Raw genomic sequence first — 20150 nt, 5'->3', positions numbered from 1 at the left:
AATGTGGTTATTTGTTGTGTTTTTTTGCATTAAAATTCATTAAAGTATATCTTTCCCAAAAAAACATTTAGTTTGAAAAACCGCTGAGCAAATATCGTGTGACATAAAAATTGCAATGACCACCATTTTTTCTCTAGGGCCTCTGCTAAAAAATCTGTAATGTTTGGGGGCTCTAAGGCCCCTTTCACACTGGGGCGGTGGGTGCGTCGGCAGTAAAGCGCCGCTATTTTTAGCGACGCTTTACCGTCAATTTCGCGGCGCTATTCAGCCACTAGCGGGGCACTTTTACCCCCCCGCTAGCGGCCGAGAAAGGGTTAAAACCAACACAAATCGCTGCTGCAGCAGCGCTAAGCCGGCGGTATAGCCGCACTGCCCCACTGATTTCAATGGGCAGGAGCGGTTTAGGAGTGGTGTATACACAGCTCCTTCACCGCTCCAAAGATGCTGCTAGCAGGACTTTTTTTAGCGTCCTGCCAGCGCACCGCTCCAGTGTGAAAGCCCTCTGGGCCTTCACGTTGGAGACACAGCAGCGGCTCTTTCAGGGCGCTTTGCAGGCGCTATTTTTAGCGCTGTGGCGCCTGAAAAGCGCCCCAGTGTGAAGGGGGCCTAAGTCATTTTCTAGCACAAAAAAAATGCAAATTTTTACATCAAATGTGTCAGAATAGGCCTGATCTTCAAATGGTTAAAAGGATACATCATGAAGAAATGTGCATGCATTGCACAGATGCACTACATATGTCTTTATTCCTTTTTTTTTTCTCTTTGACATGCTTTCAGATCTAAGAGATATGAGCTTGGTAAGGTACAGTGTGAAGGAAATAACTGAACAAAAGGCAAACAAGCTTTGCAAAATAATCCCTATAAATATCTTAGGCAATAATTAAGAATGTTGTTTACTGTTTGACATGTTTGAATAGGCACACATCTCCATTGTTTGGAGCCTAAAGGATCTAGCTGGGGCCGGAGACACAGCAGTTCTTATCCTGGTCAATGAGTTTGTGATGTAAATTCCAGGAGCACAAGGAACAAAGACTGGGAATTGTGTAAGAATCACTATTGATTGTGAAATAGGAGTGGGGAGGAGTTACTAATATATCTTACAGACAGAAGACAGATAATACCTCATTCTGAAAGATATCTGAAGGAAACCAACATTTGTAGCCGCTATGTGGACTTTGGTAGCCTCCGTATTGTGTCTGATGTCCTCTCTTACACGCACTGAAGAGACCTGCCCAGGTAAGTCCAAATCATAAAACTGTAGAAGGGACAATTTTGAGGTTCTCTTGGAAATTAGATGACAGTTCAGATGATCCAATGCTTATAGGGCATTGTTCTACTACTGTTCTTTTCCCTAAAGATAAGCTGGCACTAGGATTGCCTAACATTGTTCCACTGAGGATCGTTTTATGCAGCAAGATGAAGTCAAGACAGATGGAATTTGTTCTAACAAACCTTGTTTCAAAGTATGATAAACAATATGTCCTTCTGTTATAATCAGATTATGTTAACAAGGCTAACAATACATTGGTGAAAAAGAGTTCATTCCATTGAATAGGCAATAGCTCCTGGTGGCAGATACACCACAACATGAGGAGATGTTATAAGTTGAGTTTTACATGGTCAGTAACTATTAAGAAGAGAGCAATTCGAATGAATATCCTAATTCTCTAAGAGAGCACTTAGGTAATAGAATTAGGGTATTCAGTCTAATGCCCCGTACACACGGTCGGATTTTCCGACGGGAAGTGTTCGATAGAAGCTTGTTGTCGGAAATTCTGACCATGTGTAGGCTCCATTGGACATTTTCCGTCTGAATTTCCGACAAACAAAATTTGAGATGTGGATCTCAAATTTTCCAACAACAAAATCCGTTGTCGGAAATTCCGATCGTGTATACACAATTCCGACGCACAAACTTCCACACATGCTCGGAATCAAGCAGAAGAGCGGCACTGGCTATTGAACTTCATTTTTCTCGGCTTGTCGTACGTGTGGTACGTCACCGCGTTCTTGACGTTCGGAATTTCCGACAAGATTTGTGTGACCGTGTGTATGCAAGACAAGTTTGAGCCAACATCCGTCGGAAAAAAAAACATGGATTTTGTTGTCGGAATGTGCGATCGTGTGTACGCGGCATATCAGTTTTGTTGAATTTCATGGCATTTGAATTAAAATACTTCTGAAATGCTTTGAGCTAAATGGATCAATTTGACTTGACCAAGTGCATAGCTCCCAACTGTCCCTGAATTCGAGGGACTGCCCCTGATTTGGAACAAAGTCCCTCTGTCCCTCTTTTCTCCTCCATTTGTCCCTCATTTTGGTCTGATCTATATAGTTGTATATAAAATGCACTTTTTATATGTTCGGAAATGTTCGATAGAAGCTTGTTGTCGGAAATTCCGACCATGTGTAGGCTCCATTGGACATTTTCCGTCGGAATTTCCGACAAACAAAATTTGAGATCTGGATCTCAAATTTTCCAACAACAAAATCTGTTGTCGGAAATTCCGATCATGTATACACAATTCCGACGCACAAAATTCCACGCATGCTCGGAATCAAGCAGAAGAGCCGCACTGGCTATTGAACTTCATTTTTCTCTGCGCTATTTTTAGCGCTGTGGCGCCTGAAAAGCGCCCCAGTGTGAAGGGGGCCTAAGTCATTTTCTAGCACAAAAAAAATGCAAATTTTTACATCAAATGTGTCAGAATAGGCCTGATCTTCAAATGGTTAAAAGGATACATCATGAAGAAATGTGCATGCATTGCACAGATGCACTACATATATCTTTATTCCCTTTTTTTTCTCTTTGACACATGCTTTCAGATCTAAGAGATATGAGCTTGGTAAGGTACAGTGTGAAGGAAATAACTGAACAAAAGGCAAACAAGCTTTGCAAAATAATCCCTATAAATATCTTGGGCAATAATTAAGAATTGTTGTTTACTGTTTGACATGTTTGAATAGGCACACATCTCCATTGTTTGGAGCCTAAAGGATCTCGCTGGGGCCGGAGACACAGCAGTTCTTATCCTGGTCAATGAGTTTGTGATGTAAATTCCAGGAGCACAAGGAACAAAGACTGGGAATTGTGGAAGAATCACTATTGATTGTGAAATAGGAGTGGGGAGGAGTTACTAAGATTGACTATTGAACTTCATTTTTCTCGGCTTGTCGTACGTGTTGTACGTCACCGCGTTCTTGACGTTCGGAATTTCCGACAAGATTTGTGTGACCGTGTGTATGCAAGACAAGTTTGAGCCAACATCCGTCGGAAAAAATCCATGGATTTTGTTGTCGGAATGTGCGATCGTGTGTACAACATATCAGTGTTGCTGAATTTCATGGCATTTGAATTAAAATACTTCTGAAATGTTTTGAGCTAAATGGATCAATTTGACTTGACCAAGTGCATAGCTCCCAACTGTCCCTGAATTCGAGGGACTGCCCCTGATTTGGAACAAAGTCCCTCTGTCCCTCTTTTCACCTTATTTGTCCCTCATTTTGGTCTGATCTATATAGTTGTATATAAAATGCACTTTTTATATTTCAAAAAGTGTTTCCCAGTGCTAAACCTTTCATCCAATTTCTAAATTTCTGCATTTGTAAATTTCAAAAGTCATTATCAATGAATAACAGTAGTTTTAAAAAAAAAGGCACTTGTGGGTTTAACTAATCCTTTTTTTGTATAATTCTCCTTTAAGGGGGCTTTGCAGGAGGTGTGTCCTATAACTATACAGGTCCCTCATTCCCATCTCAAAAAGTTAGGAGATAAGCAAGTGACAGGTTAATGATGTTAACCACTTGCCGACCGTATAACTTACATATACAGCGGCAAGGTGGCTCTCCTGCACAGGATCACGTACTTAGTATGTGATCCTGCACTTCCAGGTCTGGGGCGTGCATGCGCGCTGCCGCCGACCTGCTCCCACTGTGATTATACACAGCAGGAGCTGATCTGCGGGTACTGCGGACTCAAGATCTGCCAGCACCCGCCAGTCATTAGGCAGAGAGCCAGAATGGCAATCTGCCTATGTAAACAAGGTAGATCAGCGTTCTCTCAGTAGGAAAGGCATTGATCATGTATTCCTGCAAAGCATCAATGCCTTACCCTAGTAAAAGCACCTCCCCCACAGCACACAAGCACTGTCTAGGCACACAGTTAACTGTATTAGTGTTACTGGTCCCCAAAAAGTGTCCAAAGTGTCAGTTACTGTCCAATGTGTCCGTCGCAATATCGCAGTCCCGCTATAAGTCGCTGATCGCCACCATTACCAGTAAAAAAGTAAAAAAGTTAAGTAAATTTTCCATATAAATATCCCATAGTTTGTAGACACTATAACTTTTGTGCAAACCGATCAATATATGCTTATTGGGACTTTATTTACCAAAAATATGTAGCAGAATACATATTCACCTAAATTGATGAAGAAATTAGATTTTATACATTTTTTTATTGGATATGTTTTATAACAGAAAGTAAAAAATGTTTTGTTTTGTCTTTCAAAATTGTCGGTCTTTATTTGTTTATAGCGCAGAAATTAAAAAACGCAGAGGTGATCAAATACCACCGATAAAAAAGATCTATTTGTGGGAAAAAATGACATATATTTTATTTGGATATAGCGTTGCACGACCAAGTGGGTAAAAAGCAATTCTAGGAACACGTAGGGAACAAGATGACTGAATTGTGCAAGAATGTCTGTAGATTAGGAAAGAGAATGGTATGCATGGAGAACAGGCATCTTGTTAAATAGAACACTGACAATATCTCATTCTGCAAGGGACCTGAAGAACAGCAAGGAATACTTTTTAGCCACTATGCACACTTCTGCATTGTTTGGAATCACCTATAAATATATTAAAGTGATATTAAAGGTATTTTTTTTAAATAACAAACACGCCATACTTACCTGCTCTGAGCAGTAGTTTTGCACAGAGCAGCCCCGATCCTCCTCTTCTCGGGTCCTCTGCCGGTGCTCCTGGCCCTTCCTCTTCTCCAAGTGCTCCCATAGCAAGACGCTTGCTATAGGGGCACTCCTGCATGCTCGCTCCCGAGCCCCTCTCTGTGTGTCCATAGGTCACAGAGGAACAGGGCTCAGCCTCGCTCCCAGCTCCCTCTTCACTGGCTGTGAGCTGTGATTGATAACAGCGGGAGCCATTGGCTCCCACTGCTGCCCCCCAGCCAATCAGGAGGCAGAGACATGTGAGAGCAGCCAATCCCATGTACATCCGCAATCAGGCTTCGGGAAGTATTGGGGGACTGTTGGGGGAGCTGCATACTGAAGAGTTTTTACCTTCATGCATAGAATTCATGAAGGTAAAAAACCTTCAGCCTTTAGAACCACTTTAAGTTTATCCACTTCTTTTAAAATGCAGACATTTCCAGAAGGACGTGATAACACAAAGAGTACATATTATCAGGGTGGATACAAATCAATGATTTTTTTTTTTTTTTTTTTTAATTAAAAAATCATTTTTTTTTTGTTTTTTGTTTTTTTTTTAATTTAAATCAGATTTTTTTGATTTTTATCAAATTTATTTTAATAAAATGCTTTTGGAGTAAAAATCTATCTAAAGATAGTTTTATATTTAAAATACATTAATAATTTAGTTTATTCAGCATGAAATGGAGCTTAGTTATATAGCATGAGGCTGTATATTCTGCAATTTTACATTTTTGGTAAACTCATTCAATGAATCCAAGCTCTGCAAGCTGAGATAACATGCACTGCATTGATGCATTCACACAATTTCACAGTATACCATGAGATAAAACAAAGTTCAGGAATATTCCTTTATCCCATTGTTTTGCAAATCTATGTACACTACAAACTGTATGATTGAATCGATTCTTATATCGCTGTTTTACTAACCTGACAGCTAATTAACCTAAATAGGAAACCTTCATTTTGTTTGCAAATATTAAACATTCTAACTACCAGCAAGAATAAGTCCTTACATTTAAAGAGCACCTGTAATTTCAGATCCATCATGGCAGCGCCTGTTATCGGCATCCACTCACCTGCTGCCGCCACGTCCCTCACCTTGTTGTGTCACTGCCGCATCACCAGCCGTCCCATTAAAGTGAATGGAACTGTCGGTGAGTCAGAGGAGGAGCCGCTGCGGGACAGAGATGACAGTTGCGCTTTAAAAATTATGATTTAAATCAAGCCTTTTTATTAGTAATTTAAATTATGATTTAAATTGTGATTTAAATCGACCTGATTTAAATCAAATCCACCCTGCATATTATTAAGTACCCATTAGTAGTGACACTGAGCTCTGGTTTAAAAAAAAATCTATTTAAGTGTAAAGTTATAAGTGTGATGGAGATATTGAATTCCATATTTATATCAATGAGATTCAAGCGTCTCTAATTTCATGGGTTGATTCATATATAGATAAAAGGTTTTAATCACTTATGTATCATTAAGTATATAAGTGAGGTAGATATAAAGGTAGCCTTATCAGAAGTCAGAAAAGTACTATAGCTATTGCTCTAAAGCTGGCCATAGATTAATCCAAATCCAGCCAGTTCAGCAGGGACCGGCCGAATTTTGATCCAAGTGCGGTTGCTCTTGCTCAACAGAAGTCGATCGAACAATCAACTTCTGTCAAACGGACTTGTTGGAAATGTTTAATCTATCAGCGTCTGCGGCCACTAATCCGTGTATTCTGTGGTGACATAAGAGTCAGCAGGAGAAACCACAGCACACAGCAAGGGACACGCTATCCCATACATGTGGGAGGGTCAAACAGCAGCAGCATCTAGAGCTTCTCAATATTCAAATACATCCTAAGGCTCCATTCACACTAGCGCGTTTTTTGATGCATTTTGCATTTTGCAGAAATGCACGGGAATTTTTTAACATGGGTTCCTATGGAACATGTTCACATCAATGCCTTTTTGTTTCTCTGCATTTTTGGAAAGGGTCGGGGACTTTTTTTCATGCAAAAAGCAGCGTTTTGCATGTAATGGATTTCAATGGACAAGCATCAAAAACGCAAGTGCACCGTTTTTGCAGCGTTTTTGCAGCGTTTTTGTAGCGTTTTTGATGCGTTTTTGCCGTTTTTTTTTTTTTTTTAATTTTTTTTTAATTTTTTTTTTTTTAGACTGTAAAAAAAAAAAAACGCAAAACGCAAATCGCGGCAAAAACGCCGCAAAAACGTTGCTCAAAAACGTGGCAAGCATGAAAAAAAAACCTCCAAAAACGCCCAAAAGCAACATGCATAGGTGTGAATCGAGCCTAAGTGAACAGTTTTCTGTTTTCATGGGGTGGAGTATTTTTCCTTTCAGTTTTTTTCAGAGGCAACATTGTAATTTTTAATCTGTAAGAGAGGGACAGTAAGGCTTATGGACTACACTTATTTCACCAACCTTCACTTAGACCACTCAGCATTAGAAATGTTCAATGCGTTTTGTTCCGAATTCCTTTTTAGTCAAAATTCTGCATAATTATTAATTCGGAAAAATCCAAATTAATGAAAAACCGATTGCCAAACTTTTTCGAAAACAGAAATCAGAAAGAATGAAAATCAAAAAATAAGAAAGAAAATCCTGAAAATCCGCTAATCAGAAAGAACAAAAATCCAAAAATAAGAACAAAAATTTGATAATTCGAAAGAACGAAAATCTGATTTTTTGTTATTATTAATAATAATAATAATAATAATAAAAACTATAATAATAGTTATAAACTATTAAATCATAGGTATTGGAATATCCTTTCAAATGTGGCTGTTAGTGAATGTAACGAATACGAATTTATTTGAAGTTACGAATTATCCGGCATTCGTTATTTCGGATAATTCGTAACTTCGAATAAATTCGTATTAGTTTACTTTCAGTTTTTTATTATTATTGTTATTTATTAATAAAAAATAATAATAATACTTTTTTTAATAATAGTTATAAACTATTCAATCATAGGTTTTTGAATTTCCTTTCAAATTTGGCTGTTAGTGAACGTAACGTTCACTAACAGCCAAATTTGAAAGGAAATTCCAATACCTATAATTCAATAGCTTATAACTATTATTAAAAAAATGTATTATTATTATTTATTATTAATAAATAATAATAATAATAAACTATAACAATGGTTAATAAGCATAATATTTTAATTATAATAGAATTTATCCAAATGTTTTTTTGTTCTTTCAGATTTTCACATTTTCACATTTTCGTTCTTATTTTCAGACTTTCGCTCTTTCTCATTTTTGGATTTTCGAATTTTCTGATTTTCGTTGTTTCGAATTTTTGGATTTTCACATTTTCGTTCTTATTTTCAGATTTTTGTTCTTTCGAATTTTCATACTTATTTTCTGATTTTTGTTCTTTCTGATTTTCGAATTTTCGTTCCTTAGAATTTTCAGACTTTTGAATTTCGGATTTTCGTTCTTTTGAATTATGAGTTATCAAAATAATGAATATAACATCTAAACGAATGGAACGAATTTAAATTTATCTGAATTTTTGAATTATCGAGATAACGCATACCGCATCTAAACAAAAGATCGTAACAAATTTGAATTAATCCGAAGTTACGAATTTATTCAAAATAACGAATATCGATCATAATGAATAATCCGAAAAAAAAAACAAAAACGAATGAAACGAAAAAAGACACATTTTTCGGCAGTGCACATGTCTACTCAGTATATTTATTTAGAAGCCAACATACTGGAATGCAAAGACCTGCATTGTGAAAAAAGTAAGTGTACTATCAATTAGGGATTGGCAAATCTGCCTAGGTTCTGTCCACAAACTCTTTTGCAAATTTTGCTAAAATGTTTACATTTGTAAACATTAAAGTCTATTGAGGGACATTCTTGTTATCCAATTCTTAATAACAGCCTGTTTGTAGTTTTAACTAGTAAACTATTGTCAAATAAAAGGCATGGGAAGCTGAGCACTGCCATAGTGGACATGTACCAATGTAAAAAAAAACCACTGTACAATCACTTTAATTAAATTACTTGTTGGATGTGATAAAGCTGTACACAGTGTTGGAGAACTGCACAATTTTCTTGGACAGTGGAGATGGGCCGAACACCCCCGAACATGCCAGAGCTCTCGAACATCACAAAAATTCAGAACAGAACCGCTAACCCCATTAAAGTCTATGAGACCCACGTTTTTTAAAATTCAAAAGTCCCCTTTTTGAAGGATTATATTCAAGTTATTGGCCATAAAAATGGTATCGGGGCCTGAATACTGCCCTGGGGGAAATGTACCAATGTAAAAAAATCTTTTAAAAAAGATCATTTTTAAAGGAGCTTTGATTTTAAGCCAATGGCTCACGCTGCAGTCTTAGCCAATGAGCAGTGAGTCCCGGCTCTCGTGCAGCACATCGCTGGAGAAAGATCGGGCTTAGGTAAGTATTAGGAGGGGCTGGGGGGTGCTGCTACACAGAGAAGGTTTTTTGCAAAGAATGCATAAAAGGTAAAAAAAAACCTTCAGGATTTACAAACACTTTAAAGCTTCCTGTTTTTTTTTTCATTAAAATAATAAACATGTTATACCTACTTGCTCTGTGCAATGGTTTTGAACAGAGCAGCCCAGATCCTCCTCTGTTGGGGTCCCCGCCGGCAATCCTGTCTCCGCCGCCCCACTGAGTACAACCATAGGAAGCTGCTTCCTATAGGGGCACTCGCATGGGCTCGCTCCTGAGACGGGCTGTTTGTGTCTATTCAGACACACAGCCCAGCTCGGCCCCACCCCCTGCTTTCTGCTTACAATGGCTCCTGCTGCTCTCAGCCAAGCATTTGAGAGCCAGGAGAGGAGCTGCTACAGTAGGGTGACCAGACGTCCCCATTTTCCGGGGACAATCCCCGGAATGAGGACACTGTCCCCGGACCAAGTCTGTCCCCAGTTTTGGCCCCGGATGGCAGGGGCGGACTGGGCCAGGGAGCAGGGTGGCAATCCCCCCCCCCCCCCCGGGCTGCTCTGATGCCTGGTAAAAAGGCGGCAGGGGAAAGACACTGTATACAGCCACCTCTACACAGAGCTACACTTGCAGAGCTGCAGCGGAGCGGTACACTGTCACTTCCCTGTCAGGGATCTCTGCCCAGCCCGACAGCAGCTTCCTAGGCCCCGCCCGGCGTGCTGCAGCATAAAGGGGTTAATAAACACTGCCACTAATGCAGCACAAAGGGGTTAATAAACACTGCCACTAATGCAGCACAAAGGGGTTAATAAACACTGCCACTAATGCAGCACAAAGGGGTTAATTAACTGCCTCTGGTCACTAATGCACCAGCGACCAATGGCAATACATTAACCCCCTAAATGCTGCATATTACAAATGGCAATACAGATTAATGAACCCCCCCCCCCCAGCATATTATCAGTGTCCATCAGTGCCTCCTACCAGTGCAGCCCCATCAGTGCACTGTATCAGTGCTGCCTATCAGTGCCCATCAATGGCAACTTATCAGTGCAGCCTCATTAGTACCCATCAGTGCCCATCATTGCTGCATATCATTGCCCCCTATCAGTGCCCATCCTTGCCGTATATCATTGCCCATCAGTGAAGCCTCATAAGTGCACATCAGTGAAGGAGAAAAATTACTTATTTACAACATTTTATAACAGAAACTAAGAAACATTTTTGGTCTTTTTTTGTTTGTTTAGCAAAAAATAAAAAACTCAGTGGCAATTAAATACCACCAAAAGAAACCTCTATTTGTGTAGAAAAAATAATAAAAATATCATATGGGTACGTGTTGTTACCATGCAATATTTTACTGTTCTGAATTGTTAATTTATATTGTTACTGTTGAACCAAATTCTTTGGTAAGAATAAAATACAAAATATGCATTGAAAAGTTAGTTCTCTATCTCATCTTCCTAACATTTGTTAGTCATATCCCCAAAAATTCTAAGAAGTATCTTTTTTTTTTTTTATCTCATGAACATAATGTGAGAAATAACTTATATATCATACAATTATTCTATAAACACATACCACATATGCCTTGTTTCCACTGAGGGGATCGGTTCGGGTCGGTACAGTTTGAATGGCCTAGAATGGTCCGGTCTATTCTGGTGAGCGTTTCCACTGCAAGTGGGACCACAAGGGGCCATACAGGGTTTAGAAAAAATGCCTCAGCATAGCACAGCAGAGGGTTTTCTGTCAGCCAATCAGTGGAATGTATCATAGGTCCGCCCTAACCGAACCGTTCCATTTTCTATGGCCCCACATCTGAAGCAGGACCCTTAATAGAGCCATACGGTTGGGTTGTATGGGCCGCTTTCATAATGGAAACACCCAAAATAGCGTACCGTACCGAACCGATCCGCTCAGTGGAAACGAGGCATTACACTGCACATATCATTTGAGGGAAATATGCTTATTAAATAGTTTACAATTTGCCAATAAAAAAAAAAAATATGTCCCTGGATTTTATTTTAAAAATCTGGTCATCTTATTGTACAGACATGCACAGCGCTAAGTCAAGATTGGGCTCAGATGAGTATTTGCGGAGGACTTCGGGGGAGCTGCATGTAAAAGATTTTTTACCATAATGCAGAGAATGCATTAGGTAAAACACCTTTTACCTTTGCAACCCCTTGGGACCCTCAGATATCACATCAAGTGCAGGGGTCGGGGAGAATGGTTGTCTCTCCACCCAATGTGGGGTTCATTCCCTCCTGTGCCACAACTTACTACGTCTATGAAACTTTAGGTTTTTCACCAATACCTGATCCCCCCTCCCCCCTGCCAGGTCCTTATGTCTCTTGAGTGCTACTTGTTTGGCCTTCTTCAGCCTTTTCCATTGTTTCTGAACCCATTCCTTGAGCGTGCAGGAAAGAATAGACTCTTTAGTGTTCAGTAGTAGGTCACTGGTAGGTGCCCGCTTCGCCCAAACATCAGAAAGAAGGGACAGTGTCCAGTTGCCTGGGTCACTGTGTTATTATAAGCCAGACAATGTCTCCCAGATATTGGTACCAGCGGTCCCTGTGCCCATGCACCAATTTCATAACATGTTTAAGGCTGGGTTTACACTAGTGCGAGTTGGATGCCGGTTTCCCCGCATCCAATTCACATGACAGGAGATTGTGACCGGCTTACACTTCACACTTCTCTGTGGTGGCTGCGGAGCGGCTTACACAGAAGTCCTGTGCGTCTTTGGCTGCTTTTCAGGGCCGAATTCAGGCAAAAATTGGGCCCTGATTCATCCCTGAAACAGAGAACAGGGACGCACCTTACCCCTGCTGCGAGTCGCATCCGGAAATAGTGTGAACACAGCCTAATAGTGTACAATTAAACTGTTCACAGACCCCATTGCCCTGTGGGTGGTATGGGGTAGTGTGAGACTTACTAATCCCACACAGGCGGAATAGTTCAGTTAGGGCCCTGATCTGACAAGATTTTCCAGAACAACTTTTGCAGTGGTCATAGCAGAATCTTTAGTGGGCACCGCCACAGCAATTTCAAGAAGTGGTCCACAAATACTAGAGCATAGCGGAACCCAGAAGAGGAAGTTGTTGCTGTTAGAATATTCATTATCAGTACTTTAAAAGGGTCTGACATGACAATGGCCATAGGGACTGTCTTCTACAGGTTGGTGGTACACTCACGACAGACTCGCTGTAGCCATTCTGAGAGCTCTGGGCAATAGAAGTACCTCTTAACTTGAAACTCTGTGTGGTTTACCCCGAAATGCCCAATGGCTGTGTGCATTAGCTGATAGACCTGTAGGATATGTGCTTGGGGAGCCACAATCTGTAAAATGTCCCTCTGCTCTGTGGGTATACAAACCCATCGATGTAGCACATCATCATGGCGTTCTAAATGGTCCCACTGCTGTAAAAGAATTCCTGGCGTGTTGGACAAGCCCTGACATTGACGTGAGGGGGATCTGTGCCGTCTAGACCTGAGCTGCTTGCAACTTGATGCTCACACCTCCGATGAATTGATCTCGTAACTGCTTGTCTGGAGCACCTATATTAGCATACCCCTGAACATCTTTCTTTTCAATTTGTTTCCACAGTCTCTGCAGTGCCTGGGCAAATTGAGTGAAGCTCTTACCTTACTGCTGCCTTCAAATAAAAAATCTATGCCTCAACTCAGTCAGAGTGACAATCACCCCTAATAGGCCTTCCAGCCGCACTACTATTTGTTTCAACCTAGAACGCTCCTTAGGCAGAACCATGATAGCTTGACATCTTCCTCTAGGGAATTGATAGCCAACTCTGCGATCAACTTGCCACCTGATAGAGGCGTACTGCACTTTCCAGTCTCTCATCCCACTACATTAGTGAGACATTGGAATAATTTAAGTTTTGGACCAGCGTTAAAGCCACTCCTTGGGGTGCCATGGTGGTCCCCAAACCTCTTTCTGTGCCAAGTGATGAATGGGGCATATCCTGCCAACCAACGCCAAGTTATGGGCGGGGCAAAACAGTGGGTGCCAAGATGAAGGAAAGACACTCAGAGACCAAGTGATTGGCATAGTTTTTATTGGATTAAACAGAAGTAGCATTTTGTCAAGGTAGTAGCAGAAGCGTACGCAGCAATGCCAGGATTGTGGCAGCAGAGCCTTATTAATACACAGTTCAGCTTACATCAGGACTAGCGGTACTGTGACACAGTACATTGGTATCCCATTTACTGGTGCTTACTGTACTGTACAGCATCTGAATAGGCTGTTACTCAAGTAGTGGTGCCTCACACCTATCAGAGGTCTTCATTCCTTTCTAGTCCCCGATCATCGGAGCAGCAGAAGATCCACTACTCTGTCCCTTCTCAACAGGAACCTCTCCCTAGTTCTAGTGCTCTGTCCTAGCCAGAGGGAAAAACCTGTCTCTACACTATCCACTTTGCAACTTCTCGCCAACTTCAGTGAGCAAGTGCTTTATAAGAATTGCCCTCACTAAAGGTGGCCGCAGAGGTCATCCGGGGTTGCAGCGTCCAATCAGACAGCTGCCTCCCTGACGACACGTTCAGAAGCTTCAGAGGAAGAAACTTCCTCTTATCCTCCATTCCCTTATGTATCGTAATCTCACTCCGGATTCCCTTGAAGATGCCATATTTTAACAAAACACATAGCGGCAAGGCCCGGACATCATGATGTCATCACGCATACTGGCACAGCAGAAGCCTTTACAGCTGTATGGATGAATACTCTTTGACAATGGATTTATGAAGAATCATTCTTTCCAGACCAATCTATTAATGTTCTATGAAGAAGTGAACTGCCATCTAGATAAAGGAAGGTCCGTAGACATGGTGTATCTGGATTTTGCTTATGCATTCGATACAGCTCCCCACAAACTTTTAATGTACAAACTAAGGTCTGTTGGCATGGACCATAGGGTGAGTACCTGGATTGAAAACTGGCTACAGGGGCGAGTCCAAAGGGTGGTGATAAATGGGGATTACTCGGAATGGTCTGGTGTGGAAAGGGGGGTCCCCCAGGGTTCTGTCCTGGGACCAATCCTGTTCATAAACGATATTCATAAACGATCTGGAGGATGGGATAAACAGCTCAATCTCAGTTTTTGTGGACGATACAAAGCTAAGCAGGGCAATAATTTCTATGCAGGATGTGGAAACCTTGCAAGAAGACCTAAGCAAGTTAATGGGGTGGGCAACTACATGGCAAATGATATTTAATGTTGAAAAATGCAAGGCAATGCATTTGGGGGCCAAAAACATGAATGCAAGTTACTCACTAGGGGGAGAACCTCTGGGGGAAACTAGGATGGAAAAGGACCTGGGGGTCTTAGTAGATGAAAGGCTCTGCAATGGCAGGCTGCTGCAAGCAAAGCCAACAGAATATTGGCACACATTAAAAAGGGGATTCACTCCAGAGATAAAACGATAATTCTCCCACTCTACAAGACTCTGGTCCGGCCACATTTTGAGTATGCCGTCTAGTTCTGGGCACCAGTCCTCAGGAGGGATGAGCTGGAGAGAGTCCAGAGAAGGGCAACAAAGCTAATAAAGGGACTGGAAGACCTCAGCTATGGGGGAAAAGCTACAAACACTGAATTTATTCTCTCTGGAGAGGAGACGCTTGAGAGGGGATATGATAACAATGTACAAATACCGTACTGGTGACCCTAGCATAGGGAATAAACTTTTCAGTGAAAGGGAAGTTAAAAGGACATGCGGCCATTCACTAAAATGAGAAGAGAAGCAGTTTAACCTTAAACTGCGTAAAGGGTTCTTTACTGTCCGAGCGGTAAGGATGTGGAATTCTCTTCCACAAGCAATGGTATCAGCAGGGAGCATTTTTTTATGCTGTAAGTGCAGGTTTTTTCTTCCTTCCTTCTGTATCATCGCTGTAACCCAGTGCCATCGAAAGACAGGAGGATAAACTGCACCTGCCTACAAACAGTAGTGTTGACTATATTAAGCTAAACCAGTGAATTCTCTGTCTGTGAACTTAAGGCTCCTTCCACATGGGGCAGACTCCATTGGAGTCCGCTTGCTCAGCAGGGAATCGCTCCACTTTTCAGAGCGCACACAGACAGAGCCTGCTCTCCTCCATCGGCAGTCGGATGTAAACGGACCGCCGGTCCATTTACACACGACTGCCATCTGATCTGCCAGACTGTGTTTAGTGGTTAGGATCGGATCAGATGTCCATTGACACCCGCCATAGAGGAGACTGAAGGCTCCGATCAGGTCGGCCTAAAAAACTGACAGGTGGACCTGATCAGTCCACTAATGTGAAAGGAGTCTTATGGAGAAGTGTCTTTAGAATACCAAAAAATGTATTTCATAGGTTGCTTTGAAAGTACATATAGAAGAGGACTAATGCACAGAATCTTTTCATGTATTAGTGAACAATTATGTTAAATTAATATTAATGTTGTCTTACTGTATATTCTGTTCCCCTAAATTATATTTCCCTACAGATGTAAAACTTGTTGGAATTGAAGGCTCTGAAAAGTTAGCTATACTTCGTGGATGTCCTGGGTTGCCTGGACCTCCAGGCCAGAAAGGTGAATCCGGTGCTCCCTCAGAGAAAGGTTAGTGCATAATTGACTGTATATGAATTCTCACATAGAATATACACAGGAACCTTTCTTACTGTGCGAAGTCAAGAGGCAGCCAGAGCTATGCTACTTCCATCCTCTTTCTCATTGACCTTCCTGCCCCTGTTCCCAATTGCACTCTGGCTAGGGATGAGCTTTCAACATACATGATTTCTCAGAAATATGTTGTGTATGCCAATGTAACACTGACAAATTTTTGATCAGGCGCTTATTTGTAAATTTAGTGGGTTATCTGTTCTGTATATAGTTCAGAGTTAATTTTTGGCTAAATTAGCCTCTGTTCCAGCATTGGCTGTGTTGCGTGCAGTTTCACACTGTTGCCTGTAGGTGTCGTTGTCACCGTAGGTCAGTGTTGGAAAAGCAACAAGCTGAAGTGTATTGAGTACTCTTCTTGCCCAGAGGTAACTCGGCAGAGGTGGTCCACTGCTGTGCAATCTGGGAGAGAGTATTTATGGGACAGATGCCATGTGTGAGGAGTCAGTTCTACCTCGTGGCCCTCCAGGCCAGAGGGCTGCGATGCTGCAGCCGTGCAAGTAGGCCCAGAAGCCTGTCTGGGACCTGCTGCTGCGGGGATGGTCCTGTGCTGTCTGTCCTGCGGGAAGAAGCCGGACAATTGAGAAGACCCAGGGGAGGACCCATCTTGGAGAGGACCGTGCGGAATTCTGGTGTCTCAAGAGGGGCCTGGTGATTCAATTGGAGGATGCATCTTAACCTAATCTACCGCACAAGTACTGCCGGGTCGGCTTAAAGGTTCTGGTACTGTGTTGCTGTTCATCTAAAACTACTACGTCCTGTGGCAGAAGATCGTACAGTTATATTGCTCTTCTCAAGTCTGTGACAGAGACTTCCTTTTTGCTCCAGCTGCTAGGTCAGTGAGAGAGACCTATCCGGGTGGGCAAAGATTTTATCCTGGACTGAAGGTATATTCCTCAGTGTCCTAAAGAAAAGGTATTTGAACTTTCCTGCAACTCTTCTTCTACCTCTTTCCTGCTACTTCTTCCAGTTATTTCCTATTAAAGCATTGGAAAAGTACTAAAGTGACTGGTGCCTACATTGTCAGATACAAAGCTCAATATAGACTCTAAGTTCTGGTATTGGTGAAACTACAGGTAAAGAGGTGACGGTAACAGCCCAATATAAATCAGCAGCTCCTTCGGGGGTTAGTGCTACACCAACATTTTGTGAAAACTACCCTTAATAAAATAAAGTAGAAGATATATTAATAAAAAACACCAATTGTCATTGTCAGTTTGATTAAACCATGTCAGACCTATTTGCTCTGAAGGCCTATTCACACCAGCCTGCCACTGCTGTGAGTTAAACACATTCATTTAAATATGCAGCCCAATGCACAATGGACTAAAATATAGTGCATGTGGCATTCTCGGCAAATGGATGGCTGTACGCCGCAGTGCTCTTGTAAATGACAATGCTTCTTTATATCTGCCTTTATATCTATCTTTATATCAACGTTTACCAGTGCATGTGCATCCAACATATTATCTGAATGGGAAATTGTATGTTCGAAAAATACATTAATGCGCATGTGCGGGTAAAGGCCAATGCAAAGAAACATTGTTGTTTACAAGAGCACAACCGGGTAATTTATTCACTCATATGGCCAGCTGTATACAGCATGTGCAGCTCCCTGGGTGTAGTAAAGCACTGGGAAATTACACCAGGCATCTAAAATGCCTGTGTAAGCCCTTTGTGCATGAACTATAGAAGAGAACCTGTGACCAGACCATTCATTCAACAACAATCTTTATAATGTGCATTTAATGTATTTTAGATATGTTATTTACCTGTAGAAGCCTCCCTTGTGTAGACATCCAAAACCCTCAGAATGTTGCTGGGTAGCACCATCTTGGATGTGATGTCAGCAGATCCAGCAGACTCAGATCTGTCACCCAACTGACACTCAGGCAAAAAGCTTGAGATCTTAGGGAACCCCTAAAAAAATATTCAGATCTACAGCTTATGGAACATTGAATCTGATCAGTGAGCTATAGATATAACAACAACAATCATTGCAGCAATAGCAATAAATAATAGAAGAAACATACCTCCTTAAAGTGGTAGTAAAGTCTTGTCAGCCATTTTTACCTACAGGTAAGCTTATAATAAAGCTTACCTGTAGGTAAAATTTATATTTCGTAAACGTGCACTGTGTAGGAGATATTGCATGGACCAGCAGCCGGTTACATCACCGGCGCATGCGCTCTGAAGGAATGGCATGCCGTTTCTTCAGAGGTCTGTGCCATAAACATTGACATCATCGTGGTTTGGCCAATCAGATGGCTGGAGCCCGCGAACCCAGAAGGAAGTCCGTTTGAACATGGAAGCCCTGTCAGCGGTGACAACGCGCCGCTAGAGGCCTTTGTTTTAAAGTTTCTCATAATGTGCATGTATGCGATGCGCATTATGACATTGCCTTGCAGGGTGACTTTTTTTTTTTTTTCTACAAAGTTTACTAACACTTTAATGTGAAAATTGGGCTTGCTTTTTATGCACAGAAATATGCAATATGCATGCATTTTTCTGCAAAGAAAAAAAACTCACCCAAAAAAACACCAACATTGTGGTGTGAACATAGCACATAGAAATCAATTGTACTATGCAGTAAGATTGCTTCAGGATACGTCCTCCAATTGAGTCACCAGGCCCCTCTCCAGACCAGCACTCTGCATGATCCTTCCATGATGGGTCTTCCCCTGGGATCTCCTCAGTTGTCCAGCTTCTTCACTCAGGATAGACAGCTCAGGACCATACCTCTGCCGCTGTGGTAGGCCCCAGAACAGGCTTCTGAGCCCACCCAAACGCCGCAGCGACGTGGGCCTCCGGAACGGAGGACCACGAGGGGGTATTTCTAATGCATACCTGTCGGTCAGGAGGGCCAGCAGGTGGCTGAAAACGAACCCCTAAACATGGCGTCTGTCCCATAAATACCCTCTCCCAGAATGCAACTCGGAGGACCACCTCCACTGAATTGTCTCCGCGACAGAGGAGCACTCATACGCTTCAACACGTTGCCTTTCCAACACCGGCCCATGGTGACAACGACACCCACTGGCACAGTGTGGAATTACACGCAACTCAGCCAAGCTGGAACAGAGGCAAACCTAACTTCACCTAACAAGTAACCCACTAGATTTACCTATCAGCAGTAGATTAAAAATCTACCAGCGCTACATCTTTATGTATATACAGAGACCTACATTAGAAAAATGCATATCTCAGCACATGGTAAGAACAAGCCCAAAATATTCTATGCAAGTCAAATCTGCAAGTTTATATGCACATATAGTATGCTGTGAACAAGGCCTTACTGAACTTGAACAAAACTCACAAATATTGTGATTCATAAATAAGTCAGCAGACTGTGGAAACAGTTGGGCCTCATTCTCAACATGCATAAGAATTGATGGGAAAGTGGTTCAGATTTGACCTGATATAATATTTTGGGCTAATTCACAGAGAAAACAATTGATTTCTATGTGCACTGTTTGCACCACAATGTTGGTGTCAGGTGAGTTTTTTCTGTTCAGAAAAAATACACACAAGATTCCAATCAGTGTTGCCAACCCCCAAATTGAAATTTACTGGCAGGCTGCCAAAATTTACAAATGGTGCCAATTTTTTGCTGGTAAAAATCATGAAAATTCCTGACAGAGCCACATTTTTTTACTGACACTGCAAAAAAGTACCTAAAATGACAGTTTTCAGTGCTAAATAGTGCATATATCAATAATTAGACTATAAGCATGTAGCCCGTGCTATTAGCAATGTGTTTAAATTACATGAAGGTCAGATCACTATAACCCAGCACAGAGTTCCTCCTTACAGCAGAGTCTGCAGGATTCCCCCTTACAGTGAAAGGGAACTCTTATGTAATGGGGAACACTGCAGATCATGATCTAAGAGGGAACTCTGATATAAGAGTGGGCTCTGGTGACCATTGTAAGTGTACTGTCTGCCCTCATGTCGCAAACTGTTGGCACTATATAAATCCTGTATAATAATAATAACTTAAACTGTTTTTTTATTACACCTTTCTCTACCCTTATACTTAAAGGATAAGTTCACCTTTTGAACATGTTACACCCATATTTAGGGTGTAACATGTTCTGCA

General features: G+C 41.5%; 1 protein-coding gene across 1 annotated transcript in view; it reads left to right on the top strand.

Annotated features, from left to right (window-relative positions):
* The first annotated feature begins 1064 nt into the window (after positions 1-1064).
* LOC141103016 (ficolin-1-like) overlaps positions 1065-20150 on the top strand; it is a 41990-nt gene continuing 22904 nt past the window's right edge. Inside the window, exons 1-2 of the mRNA XM_073592136.1 lie at positions 1065-1236; positions 15878-15991. Coding sequence (XP_073448237.1) covers positions 1167-1236; positions 15878-15991 — 184 coding nt within the window. The 5' untranslated portion in view covers positions 1065-1166. The remainder of the gene's footprint in view (positions 1237-15877; positions 15992-20150) is intronic.

This window comes from Aquarana catesbeiana, linkage group LG07 (assembly GCF_042186555.1).
Source record: "Aquarana catesbeiana isolate 2022-GZ linkage group LG07, ASM4218655v1, whole genome shotgun sequence".
Taxonomy (NCBI): domain Eukaryota; kingdom Metazoa; phylum Chordata; class Amphibia; order Anura; family Ranidae; genus Aquarana; species Aquarana catesbeiana.
This window is presented reverse-complemented; position numbering and strand designations above follow the sequence as displayed.